General features: G+C 37.0%; 1 protein-coding gene across 1 annotated transcript; it reads right to left on the reverse strand.

Moving 5' to 3' along the window:
• Positions 1 to 11,612: 11,612 nt before the first annotated feature.
• Positions 11,613 to 13,885, reverse strand: LOC127813324 (MYB-like transcription factor ODO1). Its single transcript, XM_052354247.1, has 2 exons — positions 13,565 to 13,885; positions 11,613 to 12,470 (listed from the first exon to the last, which is right to left on the reverse strand). Exons 1-2 carry the CDS (start codon positions 13,825 to 13,827, stop codon positions 11,924 to 11,926), a joined length of 810 nt encoding a protein of 269 aa, XP_052210207.1. The 5' UTR covers positions 13,828 to 13,885; the 3' UTR covers positions 11,613 to 11,923.
• Between the last annotated feature and the right edge of the window lie 426 nt (positions 13,886 to 14,311).

Raw genomic sequence — 14,311 nt, forward strand, 5'->3', positions numbered from 1 at the left:
TTCGCTGGGAATCTTCAATATTTAAGGCGCGTCAACCCGAGCTTTAGGGGTTGATCATAGCTCCTCTGAAGATGTCGCAGCCTTACCTTTGACCAGTGTCGATGGCTGCCTGATCTAACTGTGAATCCACCTCAATGTTTTTCGCTCTAAGGGGGCTGTGACTAGTACCCGCTTTGACCATTACGGCTCCCCGATGTCTTTGAACAGGCTCACTATGACTCATTTCCCCAGAGGAAGCCTGAGCTAGAGATGCGGACAATCGGGGGAAGGGTTGGCAAATCCAGAGTCGGCAGTCAAAATCTCCCTCTCCTCGGGAATGGTTAGGCCTGTGATTGGGAAAAAAGGGGCAACATCCCCCTCAGCTTTACACTTGCTCCTTCTTTTCTACCTCTATCGTGACACGACCACAGTCTCACCAATCTCTTTCGTTGGCTAGGGGTAAGGGGCGACCGGTTCATGAGATGGACTCTCAAGGGTGGCTGTGGAACTTACCTTCCTTTACGAACCTAGTGCCATTCACCTCTTCACTACAAAGCGAAGATAAATAATGAGAACCTGGATAAAGAACTTTGTAAGGCGTTATGCAAAGGAAATATAAAGGAATGAAAAGGAAAGAGCGGAAGCAAAAAAATAGTCAGGTGGATCCACACCCTCAGGGGAATACTCCTCCCATAGAGGGATATTCCTCTATAGTTGTATGAGCAGTAGGATGGTGAGGTGATATAGCTCTAGGAACCTGGCGATGGGACAGTCTAACGAGCCCCTGAATCCACCCAGTCAACATTAACTAATCGATTGCGAGGTAGTCATAGAGATAAGTAGACCTAGTACCCATAATTAAGATATCATCCACATACAAGACTAGAAGCACAATATCGCTCCTATTAGCCTTCTTATATACACATGGCTCATCCGAATTTCTCACGTAATCAAACTATTTGATCTCATGATCAAAATAGATGTTCCAACTCCTCGATGTTTTCTTCAAACCATAAGTCAATCTCTTCAGCAAACACACATGACATGGATTGACGAACTCAAATCCACGCGGCTATTCCATATAGATGTCTTTTTTAGAAATCCATTTAGAAAAGTCATCTTGATGTTCATCTTCCAGATCTCATAGTCATAGTAAGCTGTGATAGCTAACATCATCTTGATGGACTTTAGTATCGTGATAGGTGAGAAAGTCTCATCATAGTTAACTCCTTGATGGTAATGATATCTCTTTGCCACCAACTATGCTTTATATTTGGAAACATGTCCATTAGCACCGATCTTTCTCTTATAGATCCATTTACATCCTACAAGAATAATTCCTACAAATGGATCCACCAAGACCCTAACTTGGTTGGAGTACATAGACTCCATATTAGATTCCATAGCTATTTTCCACTTTGAGGCATCGATATCACATATTGCCTCCTCATAGGTGGTAGGGTCAACTAACTTGTCACTGTCCCCATATAAGAACAATTCATGTATCTCCTCCATTGACAAACCATACCATTGATTTAGAGGATGGGGAACTCTACCAGACCTACAGGGAACCTGTGGACTATCTACGTAACTCAATTCACTTGGCTCAATAATCTATTCAGGTATTTGTGGAACAGAAGACCCACTTTTGTCAAATCTACTTTCTTTCACATGCTACCCTCTTGGATGAACTCTTTTTCTAAGAAAATAACATGCTTGGCAACCACAGTCCTTGGGTTAGCCAGAAAATAGATATAATATCCTAAATTGTCTTTTAGATATCCCATAAACCATCCTTTCTCAAATCTAGGATCCAACTTTTCTGTCCTCAACCTCTTTACATACACCAGGAAACCCCAAATCCTAACATGCTTAAGATTTGGTGGTTTCCTAACCCATATCTCATATGGAGTAGTCAAGACAGATTTAGTCAGAACTCGATTTACCAAATAAATCAAGGTAAGAATTATAGATCCCCACAGTGAAATTGGTAAATTTATGTAGCTTAGCATATATTGAACCATGTCCAACAAAGACCGATTCCTACATTCAACTACACCATTCAACTATGGTGTACAAGGAGGAGTATACTATGAAACTATACCACAAGACTTGAGATAATCAATAAACTCAGTACTCAAGTATTCACCTCCTTGATTTGATCGAAGACTCTTAATACTCTTTTCTGTTTGGTTATCTACTTCCACCTTGATTTCCTTAAACTTTTCAAAGACTTCAGACTTGTACTTCATTAAGTACATGTAACCATACCGTTACAAATTATCAATAAAGGTTTCAAAGTAGATATAACCACCCTGGGCCATAACATTTATGGGTTCACATTCATTTGAATGTATCAATCCTAACAGTATAGTAGCCTTTCCTCTTATCTTACAAAAAGAGACTTGGTCATTTTCCCAAGAATACATGAATCACAAGTTGGCCCTGGTTCAGAACACAAATCACAAATAAGACCCTGATGTGCCAACTTTATAAACCTACTCTTGCTGATATGACCTAGTTTAAGGTGCCACAACTAATTGGAATTTATAAGATTATCTCGAGAATGCTTCTCATTTATTGTGGTATTAGGTCTAGCAACCATTTGGTGACTATATTCACATACATGTGTTTCCAAAAAGTACAGATCGTTTACCATCATAGCTTTTCCCACACGCACATTATTATATAAAATATAACATTCATTACATGCAAAAGAAAATGTATAACCATGTTGTACAAGTTGTTGAATAGATATAACATTTCGAATTGCATTCAGAATAAGTAAACAATCACATAGTACTAACACATGCCCAAGAGGTAAAGATATAGAAGCAGTCTCTATAGGTAATGCAACAACGCTTGCCCCATTGCCAACATTCAAGACCACCTCGCACTTCCCAAGCGCCCTACTTCGATAGAGATCCTGCGTAGATAAACAAATATGAGAAGTAGCACCAAAATCTACAATCCAAGAAGTAAGGTATCGACCAATCATAAGATCAATCTCAATAACACACAATGAAGGAATCATATCTTGACCCTCTGGGCCCTTTCCTTTCAAACTCCGTAAATAGTTGGGCAGTTTCTCTTCCAATGTCCCTTCTGTCTACAAAAGTAATAGTTACCCTTGCCTTGATCCTCTTTGCCCTTTATCTCTGATTGCTTACCACCCTTCCCGGCTCCCATTGCACTCCTCTTCCTCTTCCTATACTTAGGTTTCTTCTAAGAAGAAGAAGAGGCAATCACGAGAACTCTTTCTCACCCTTTGCCTTTCATCTATGACTATGTACTTATTAACATGTTTAATAACTCAGGAAAAGAACAATCGATTTTATTCATTTAAAAATAAATAATGAAATAACCAAAAGACTCTGGCAACAATTGCAAGATAAGGTCGACATGGAGTTGAGGATTCATTAGGAATTCCAAGGCATCTAGCTGACTAATTGCATTAATCATGCTGATGAAATCTCATACCGAGCTGTCCTACTATGCTCACCAAAGAGGTCCCATAGATGTATCATGCTCACAACACTCATGAAATGGTCAAGCTAACATTGTAAATCATTAGACATCAATGAGAAAATGTAGTTACAGGTTCTCATGTCATTCTTTTTCATAATATCCTAAGTGACTATCTCTTCCTCAATTGTAGTTTAAGGAATTTCAGAAGGTGGAGAAAAAGACAAAGTATCATCAGTTCTTTCCATATCGAGCACTATCTTTTAATTATAGACCCGGTTAGGAAAATTAGGGCCAGTAAGCCTATTAATATCTAGAACACGTGATAATGAATTTAGTCCTACCATTTTAATTTGCAGAAAATAAATAGATATATTAGGTTGTATCTTTGTAAAACACCATTAATTAAGGTCTTTAAACAAATGGGTACTCCCACTAACGTTTTTGAATCTTACACTTCCTCAACAAGAAACGTGATCCCTTTACAATCAGGACCCAATAGTGGGTGGTCGAATTTTCTTTCATAAGAATACCCCTCACATTTTAGTTACTTGGAGTACGCTCATAATTGAGTGGGAACACTTGTCACCACATCAAATGTGGAGCTCGACCTTCGGCTTCCAACCCATCATAAACCTCACATTTTAATTACTTGGCCTGATGGAGTACTACTTGGCTAAGTGCAATGAGTTAAACGTTACCCTTCCTCACATTTTAGTTACTTAGTCAAGTGAGACCCGTTGAACACTGCCCCATCTCATGGTTAATAGGAGAAATCAAACAATCTTTCATGAAATGCACCATCACATTTTAGTTATTAGGCACACTCAATTAAACTAATGAATCCATATGACTATGAAACACCACGATGAATCAAATTCACCATTTAGATATAATATTAATGCAATGGGAAGATTTTAGGCTTCTTATTTAAGGTCTCATCATACACTCATCATTCATTCCATCACACAACCATTGTATAATAAAATGAATAATAAATAACCAGAATGACCATGGGCTTGCTCACAGAATAAACCCGAGCCTCGAGAGTTTAAACCGTGGTACACACCAACTCCTTGATGAATTGCTTACTTGATTGCTTCTTGCTGCCGCCAACTCCTTGACGCCATCTTCAAATTACAACTTTTGTAAGATAAAGATTAAAAGAAGCTACTTGAGGCTTATGCCTCAGTACATACCCGAATGAATAATTATTACAAATTGAATAAACAATCAAATCCCTATAACATTCATTCATTCATACCAAGCCCATGCTAATCCTGAACATACATCCACTTCCACTATTGTTTTGAAACAATTTTGAAAACATGTATACTACATATGTCAAATATTATAACCTAACATTCAAACACACATCTAAATCCCTGCATCAATGTTTGTAACACCCGGTGTAATCGGTATTAAGTGTAATACCCTTGATAAGTTATGATAAATTTTATCAATTAAGGGAATATTGGTATATGAAAAATTCCATACTTACCCTTGAAATAATGAGAAGGCACATAATAGATAGGATGCCTTAGAAGGGGCAAAACGATAATTTGGAGTTCCGTCCCATAAAAAGGATAAATTCTTTTTGGAGAAATTATTTATATTGGAGAATTGATTTTTTTTGGAGAATTTAATTCTTGATTAAGTGTATGGATAATTAGGAAATTGAAATGGAAGCCAAGTATGATTAGATTTGTGACACTTGGCAAAATCTCATGGATTGGGATTTAATTAAATTTGGGGAATAAGAAATAATTTTATTAAGTGTAATTGGTGACACTTGGCATGATCTTATGAAACAAGAGTGGGATTTAAAGAAATGAAAAAAGAAAAGAAATTAGTCTCTCAAGCATTAATGAGAGCCATTATGGAGAGAATTAAAAGAAATTCCATATTAAATGGAAAATAGTCAAGCATTTATGTGGGAAAATGGTAGATTTAAATAAATGCTAAAGTAAATGGATTATGTCTTTCAAGAGCCTTTAAATTTAAATCAAAAAGAAATTATTTTTAGTCTCCATTAATTGCTTGAAAAGTTTTGGATTTAAATTAAATGGAAAATGGAGAAATTAGTCAATCTTGAAATTAGTCATTATTTATTAATTGTGAAAATGGGAGAATTATGGGAATTAGAGATTGATCCAATGGTTGAGGATTTAATCTCCAAATAAAATCAAAGGTTGAGATTTAAAGAGACTAAGTCTCTTGGATTGTGTTTCTTTAGAGACTAGAGATGAGTTCTCTTAAAATCAATGGCTAAGATTGGAGATTAAGAGAAGCACAAGGATTGTGCTTGTGTTGGAGAGTTGAGATTGAGTCTCTTGAATTAAAGAAAAAATCAATGGCTAAGATGTAATCTTGAAATTTGGCATGGATTGAGTAGAAAAGCTCTATAAATAGGGAATTGAGAATTTAGTTCAAGGTTTTCCCCATTTGTGAAGAGAAAGAAAGCAAGAAGAGCTAAGGTTGGGAGAAGGAAGAAGAAAGGCAAGAGAGGTAAGCCTTCTTTCCCTCTCATGAAATAGCCTTAGTTTTTGTGTATAAGAGCTAAAAATTCCTTTATTATTTTTCTTTAAGGGTGATTAAAGTCTAAGAGAGATTCTTGGCTTGTGGAAGTGTTAAAGCTTCAAAGAAAACAAGGTAAGGGATAGCCCCAAGTGGTGGGGTTTTGCTTGCATTTGTACATGGTTTGTATGAGTTGCATGTGATGGTTCTTTGCATGTTTTGTGCCCTAGTGGACCTATGGCCATAAGGAGGACTTGTGATGGGAGTGAGGGGTTGGTTGGTGCCTTAACCTAAGTGGTTATGAGGGCATGGAGAACTACCCTTAATATGCATTGCATTTGCATTACATGTTATGTTTCTCATACTTCATTTACATTTGCATAGCACCCTTACTGAGCATTGGCTCATAAGGTCCTTTGACCTCTATGTAGGTGGAGAATCATTTAAGGGAAATGGAGTTTTACATGGTTGAAGGTAATGAAGAAATGGGAAATGCATGTGAAGTGTGTATTTTGTGGGTTTAGTGAGAAATGTGGTATTTATTTTGTTAAATATGTAATGAATGCTTAATATGGTTGTAAAGTAGCAAACTTGAATGTTTTGGAAGCCATTTGATGTGAAAAAGCATTTTGAAAAATTTGAGTTTAAAAAGAAAAAAAAAATATTTTTTTTAATAAAAAAGGTAGGTGGCAGTGTGCTGGTGCCAGGGTGCGGGCTGGGCGCGCCTGGGCGCGGCCGCGCAAGCGGCCCGCGCTAGGGGGCGCGGCTGGCTGCCGCACGCCCCCCCTGCTGCTGCTATGGGATTTTTTTTTTATTTTAATTTTATTTTATTTCTGTTTATTTAAATATGTTATGTTATTTTGGAAATTCTGAAATAAATTATATTTAAATAAATAAATAAAAGAGTATTTTAGCCTCCAAATTAATTTTTAAATTAATATGAATTTGAGGCAATTGTGGAAAAATTTCTATATTTTGGGAAATTAAAATAATGGAGTATTTTCCTTAAATTTTGAAATTGGATGAGGATGCCTTAAGGTTTGTATTTCAAAAGAATTAATTTCCTAATGGTTGGAAAATTATGGTATTTTGAAATAATTAAAGGAAAAATCAATGGAGATTTAATGAGGAAAATTTATTTAAATTTTTTCAAAGAAATATTAATCCAAATATTTTCCAAAGGAATTGGAAGTGAGATAAATGGGTTAATGGTTGGAGCAAAGAAAAAGAAAAATTACTTTCTTACAATTAAGGCGTTATGCCATAATTTATGTGAAGCATGGAGTTAGTTTATTTCTTTCGATCCTGGGAGGTCACCCTTAGCTCTTCATTAAAGAGCTTGAGGGTGACGATTGTGAGGTTTCGGGTTTTAATGGGTCGTTTTGATAATTCCCGGACCCTCGAATGGAGCGAAGAGAGGGCAAAGCCTAGTTCCCACCTAGGTCGTTTCCCATTGAAACGTAGCCATCTCTTCATCTTTTCCCTAGCGTGTGAATAGTAAGTTAGCTATTCATGAGTAACACCCGTAGGTGGGAGCAGGGCGTTACAATGTTCAATGTAAATTTACGACCATCGACAATGAAGCAAATCAAACAAACTGTCTGGTTGTTGCAATCAGCAAAAGTCGACTCTTCAATGCTTGGAAATCGACTCTTGCCATCTTCGAGAAGTCGACTTTCTGGGAGGAAAAGTCGACTCTTCAAGACTCATAATAAAAAAATTTGCACTACAAGTCATTCAAATGCTAACCAAATTTTATATTTGACCGTGTATATGTATTAAATACCAAGATGAGACTCTGACACCATTGATGGAAAACTTGTGTATGGCTGTATGGAGAATTTTAAAATTTTAATGCATGTTAGATGCACACAGCAGAACATATATATACACGTTATACACGTAGCTTAGGTATTTAAGCAACATGCATATTCATCATATGAATATAAATGCACACATACCTGTTGTCTGATGTAGAAACAATTTATATACTAAGACTAATCCACCTCACGATGTGGTGGTCCTAGTCAGTCCACACCTAGTATGATGTTTGATATCATTCTAATTTCCCTTTCCCGAGCTAGACACAGGGGTTATCATATCACCTGTACTTGCATCTCAAATTTTTCTTGTGTAAGTGTTACACATATTAAAATTTTGAAGGCTATAGAATTTACAAAACTGGTTCTTCAATTTATTTTGCCTAATATTAGCCATCGCCAAGCCCAAGCCTTTTCTAATTTCTAGCCACGTGGTGCTCAATTACGGCTGCTAGGTGGCATCGAAAGTTAACTTTTGCCTTGGCGAAACTTGACTTCCACCACCTCGAAAGTCAACTTCTGCCACAGAAAAGTCGACTCTCCAAGCAAGCAAGTCAACATTTGACCTTCCAATCCCTGAGACGTTTTGGGCATAAGATGTGGTTATTAAATGCAACACTATATGGTGTGTGACTTTCTAAGTTCCCTACCTACTAGCAATCAGATATTACCGAAAGCCTTTTCGGTATAGGTCAACTCCTTGACCCATCACCGAAATCTCTCCATATCCCGGTGACGATCTGAGAGTTTCTGAATAACACTTAGCTGCAGTTCAAGACAATATAGGTGGCAATGAAGTCTTACTTCAAGTGAACCTATTACGGCTAACATTTATTGTGTTATAATCCTTCCATCATCTAACGTCCTGACTAAACGAGAGTCAGGGAGTGATAAACTCACAAATTCAGTAACTATGTGTTTAACCTTATCAATGTGACTAGATGATACCTCAGGAAACTCATTTCCTAATATTCAATCTACCTTGTCATGGATTGTACTGTCACACTAAAAGTAGATCATATAAGATGTTCGCCCCATTAATTACAGACGAGGGAAATAGATCGTATTCCCAACACTTGTCTCCATATACCAGCAATGCGAAACCACATAGATGAACCTCTCCATCTCCCAATTAGATGGTTTTGCTCATAAGCAAATCTCGCACACAAATATACAAAACAACAGTATTGGCTCAAGACTAAAGATCAACACACCATTGCACTTGATGACAAGACCATTATCCACCATGCCATATGGTCTATCATCAATATCATATTTGATTGGTTGTTCCCCAACAACCACCCATAGGTCTATTAGCGACATCTCTTGTCACATGGCATGTGACCCACCACCCTCCCCTCATTATCCTATACTAATTGAAGTAGTAACCTTTATGATAGTCCATACTCAACTAATCAAAGTCCCCATCCAAAGAATTTAAGAACTATGAATAGTTTAAGACATCTAGTTACTAAGGGTGTCAATGGTTCGGATTGGTCTAGTTCTATATGAATATAGTAACCGAAGCATTTTTAACGGTTCCGAAAAAATAAGAACCGTAACCAAACCATTTTATATATAAAACCAAATCATGACCAATCCGTTACACCGAACTGGTTTCGATTCAGTTTCGGTTCTATCCAATTAACATTTAGCTTCTAAATATTTTCGCAAAATATGAAATTACAAACAAATTTGTTAATTAAAATATACCCATAATTAACTTCATTAATGCTTCAAGTCTTGAAGTAAAAGTAAAACAAAATAATTTATAAACTATCTCATCAAATGAGATTACATCGATCATTTAGAATATCAATAGTGCATAAAAGCTTAGAAATAAAAGAGCTCATGAATAACAATAACTACAAAAAAAATAAATAAATAAACAAAAACTAGCGGATTAAAATTGAAGCAACATATATATACCTAAAAAATTATAATATATATAAGTATAATATCGGTTCCAGTTAGGTTCGAATCATGGTTTGAAAAAAAAAATCAGTAACCAAACCAAATATATCGATTCTTAATTTTTTAGAACCAGGACCTAACCTTTGAACTATAGAACCAATCTGAAAGGCACAGTTCGGTTCAGTTTGGTCTGGTTCACTAATTTTCAAATATTTTTTGACACCCCTACGTACCAATTACTAGAGAATCATGTCACATAGTTTCAACATCTTGAGAATAGGATTCACAAACGAGATATCTAGGGACTCATTCATGTGTTAAACTAGAGAGCTCATGCATGAAGAAATTTTTCTTTTATAAATATAAACAAAGATACAATGAATGTGACCAGTTACATGCCCGTTAGATGTTATTCAAATCTAGAATTTAGGACAAATAACAGTAACACTAGGCACCCAAAAGAAATCCCTTTCTTCTTCTTGGCTTTCTTTTCTCCACTCGCCTGGTCAATTGCTAAGATTTCCTTAAAACAAACAAATTTTAATTGTTGTATTTAGCAAACAACAATACTAAAAAAAAAAAAAAAAAATCTAAGTAATGTAGAAGCTCACAAGAAAATAGACTTGCAATATATAACCAAAACTAATTAAAATGTTCATCCATATCTCATATTCAAAGAACATATTCTTTCATTCAACAATATTCTCTTTGTCATTTGAAAGATCCTCTCCCACATCTACATACATATATATATATATGTACATTTTGTAGAAGAATAAAATATATTTGGGAGTGAGCTATACATTTAACAAACATTGCTTAAATATTTAACATGTATTGCATTTTCAACAAGTTTCAAATGTATCAAAACATTTTTATATAAGATACATTTTTCAAAGAGTACATAACAAATAAGTTTGTTCGTACCCCTTACCTTGCTTTACTTGAAGAAGATTTATAAACTTCCTAGTTCCTTTCTTCTTCTTTAGCCATGGCCTTTTTCTCCTTAACTAAGCCTTTTCTTTCTGCTCTATCCTTCCCACCTTGATCTCACCCTTATCTTTAGTCACTACGAATCCAAGACTACTCTTTCTCCTTAAGGTGGAAGAATATCTTTCATTCCTTATTTATAAACTAGCTATGCTTGGCCCCTACATCACCTCTTAGAAAACTAGCTCGCTAATAGGACTAAAGATTTGTTTTCTTTTTACGCATTATCTTTCCAATTTAGTGAAAAAATTATTGATTTTTCATTCTTTGGATATAACTCCTTTTTGGTGTCAATGAGGGATGGCTTCCATGTTATCCCTTTTAGTGCAAGGGGTTGCCCAAGGCATTCCCTTAGTGTATGCCACAAGTAGCTGCAAGTTGCTCGCTAAGAAAGAAAGGGGTCTTGAGGTCCCTACGTAGTCCCATTCTCCCTATGTTGGTCGGAGGTGACCACAACACCCTTTTTACAAGCCTCGATTTATTGCCTGATTTTGTTTACCTTTTGTATATTACCTCATCTAGTAGTTGGATCCCTTTTGTTCCAGTCCTATAGACATCCAAGCGAATCTTGGTGAAGCACATTTTCTCTTAGCCTCATTCATGTTGTTGAGTTCTTTGGTGTTCATCTTCTTACCTTTCAAGCTAACTTGTTTTAGCCCCTTCCTTGGACATGGCCCTTGTAGTGCATGCTTCCCCTAGATTAGTTTATTGTTTGCTCATGATCTGTATTAGGATATCTTATGTGACAGTCTCCCCTGATTTCTTTTCTCTTGTCTTCGCCCTTTTTGTCTATGGGGGGACTTGTGTCTTGTTTTGTTTTTGTGGTCTTTACCCCTTTCTCTTATGTATAGTAAAAAAAAAAAAAAAAAAAACAGAAAGAATAAAAACTTTACAAGACCAAAAAAGAAAATAAATATTCTCCTTTTATTGATATAGACATTGCATGCATAAACACTTATTTACAAAAGGTTTTTGCATTCACAAGGCCCATCTAACACATAGATGTGCATGTCCAACGTACCTCACTATTTTTTTCCTATACTTTTGGTACAACGTATTCATCAACGAACCCATGTCCTAAGATCTTCAAATGCTGCTTAATTTGGAATGACATATATTACGTTGGTTGGTGAGAAACCTCTGTAAGAAGCGAGATTTCGCTTTGACCCAACATGGATATTCTGTACATATTGTACACATAATATATATATATATATATATTTATATATATATATCAATTATTGCTTGTTGGCTGTCTCTAAGGAGTTGATAACTTGAGCATCATTGAAGCAATCCATGCCAAAATCTTGGATGCCAAAGTCCTTGCAATCCAATAGCCATGCACAGCTCTGATCTTCCCATGAAGGCAAGCCAACCTCACAGAAGCTTTCTCCGGCAGCCGGATTAATGAACTGATCCCAAGATGCAAAATCAACCAGAGGATTACTTTCTTCTCCCCACAGGCAATTCAGCAATTGGTCATCGTCGCATATGCCAAGCAAATGAGAGCCGCCGGCGCCGCCGGTGAAGTTCTCGGCCAACGAGCACGAGGAGTTCTCCTCCGAGCTGGGGATGCTGTTGGTTTCCTCTAACTGCTCTTGGTTGTTGTGAGATTCGAGCGAATCGTCGAATGGGGCTTCGGCTTTCTTGGCTTCTTTGTTGAGGGGTTCATGGGTGACTGGATCGATTCCCATCTTCAGAAGCTTTTTCTTGATGTGGGTGTTCCAGTGGTTCTTGATCTCATTATCGGTCCTCCCTGGCAGTCTTGCAGCAATTTTCGACCACCTGATAAATCGTCACAAATCTTAATCAATTATATATTTTACGAAAAGAAAGAACCTTTGCAAGAGAAGTTTCTGGAACAAATGATTAAACAATGCATTGTTCCCTCCGTTTGAATTAATAAATATTAGACAATATTCATCAGTTGCATTGAGTCAAAAAGAAGCTTGTTTTAATTATTACCTTTTTGGGGGGGGCCTCCGACAAGAGGTTAATTAACATTAGCTTTCATCTTATTTAGTAACCAAAGCCATCGTTGAACAATCAAATCAATATTTGAATCCGCATTCTTAGCTAAGCAGTCATTATATTCCTATCACGAGCACCACATATTTCTTTTGTACGTAAAGAAACATATAAACCAGAAACCATGCATTGAAAGAACATCTTTCTTGCCAAAACCAAGTAATGGATTCTACCGAAAAAAAGATAAAGAAAAATGCACGGGGTTTGGTAGGTTGGTATCTTGCTAGAACTTATTAGGTGAGATGGTAGATGATCTAGTAGTTTGAATTGGTCTAAATAAATATTAAATATGTTAAATGTTACTATTAAATTTTAAAATTTATTACACCCAATAAGGTTTTGGGAATTCGGTAAGTTCTTATAATAAAGTTTGGGTGCTATAATGGTAGGTAATTGCTTAGTGAGTTTTGGGTTTTATGTTTAAGTCTCATAAGGTTCAGGCACATCCCTTGCTCTCAATGATACCTTTGTTCTCGTGTAATCATTGGCCATTACCAATTTAAGTTTCAGATATGAAAAGACTAACAATACCATTTTCTCAGGCGAGCAAAGAGTGATGCTGGTGTCAGGGATGATCCATGCATAAAACTTTAACTTACCCAGGTAATGGTTTCCACTATTTCCACTAGTGGCCAAAAGTACCATCAAGGCTACCTCATGTGGGGTGAGGGGAACGCCCGCCTACCATCAGTCCTTAGACACCATTTGCAAAGGAGAATCACTTGATACCCGGCTTAATTATTCTTTTTGTCTAGGAGAGAGAGAGAATCACTTGATACCCGGCTTAATTATTCTTTTTGTCTAGGAGAGAGAGAGAGAGAGAGAGAGAGAGAGAGAGAGAGAGATTGAACCTATTGCCAAGGCGAGCATGGAGGTCGACAACAAGCTGCTCCTCATCTTCAGTAAGGAGACCTCTCTTCAAGTCCGGGCGGAGATAGTTAGTCCATCGAAGCCTGCAGCTCTTGCCGCAGCGACGGAGTCCGGCGAGCTTAGGCACGGCGCGCCAGCAACATTGGCCATTAGTGAGGATGAAGTTGATGAGTTTCTTGTCCTCTTCCGCCGTCCACGGCCCCTTCTTCACGCCAAGTTTGTCGCAGCAAGGCTGTCTCCCCATCGCTCCCACCAGCACCAACACCAAAGCAAAGTCTCTACCCACCTTTATATACCCACCAAACTTGGAGCAACGTTTCCACCTTCCTCCCTCTTGAAATATATAAAATATTTATGGAGGGAGAGAGAGAGAGAGAGCGAGAGAGATTGAATAGGCAGCCCATTGGTTTGTGAAAGGGACCCAAGAACTAGAATCACTGTTGCGGTGTTTTGAGCTCTGGAAGGGTGGTCATAGTGAGTGATGAATGATGGGTGAGGAGCCCTGAAGGACAAAATGCCACATACAACTTCAATTGTCTCCAAAACTTTTCTTTCCATTTTCCTCCTCATTGCAATCTTACTCAACCATTCCATCACCCATTTCGTCATCACCACGTTTAAGTGCCACCACTTAATCATCTAATTAAGTTACCCACAATTTACTTCAAAACACATATATTTGTTTTTTTTAATAACAAATGCACTACATATACATATATTTGTTGTTT

Source organism: Diospyros lotus, chromosome 11 (assembly GCF_014633365.1).
Source record: "Diospyros lotus cultivar Yz01 chromosome 11, ASM1463336v1, whole genome shotgun sequence".
Classification (NCBI taxonomy): domain Eukaryota; kingdom Viridiplantae; phylum Streptophyta; class Magnoliopsida; order Ericales; family Ebenaceae; genus Diospyros; species Diospyros lotus.

Excerpts from the sequence above, each read along its gene's own strand:
- LOC127813324 (XM_052354247.1), bottom strand. The coding sequence starts at position 13,827 with ATGGGGAGACAGCCTTGCTGCGACAAACTTGGCGTGAAGAAGGGGCCG. Across the intron at positions 12,471-13,564 it reads CATGCTCGCCTTGGCAATAG|GTGGTCGAAAATTGCTGCAA; the intron begins GTTCAATCTCTC and ends ACGATTTATCAG.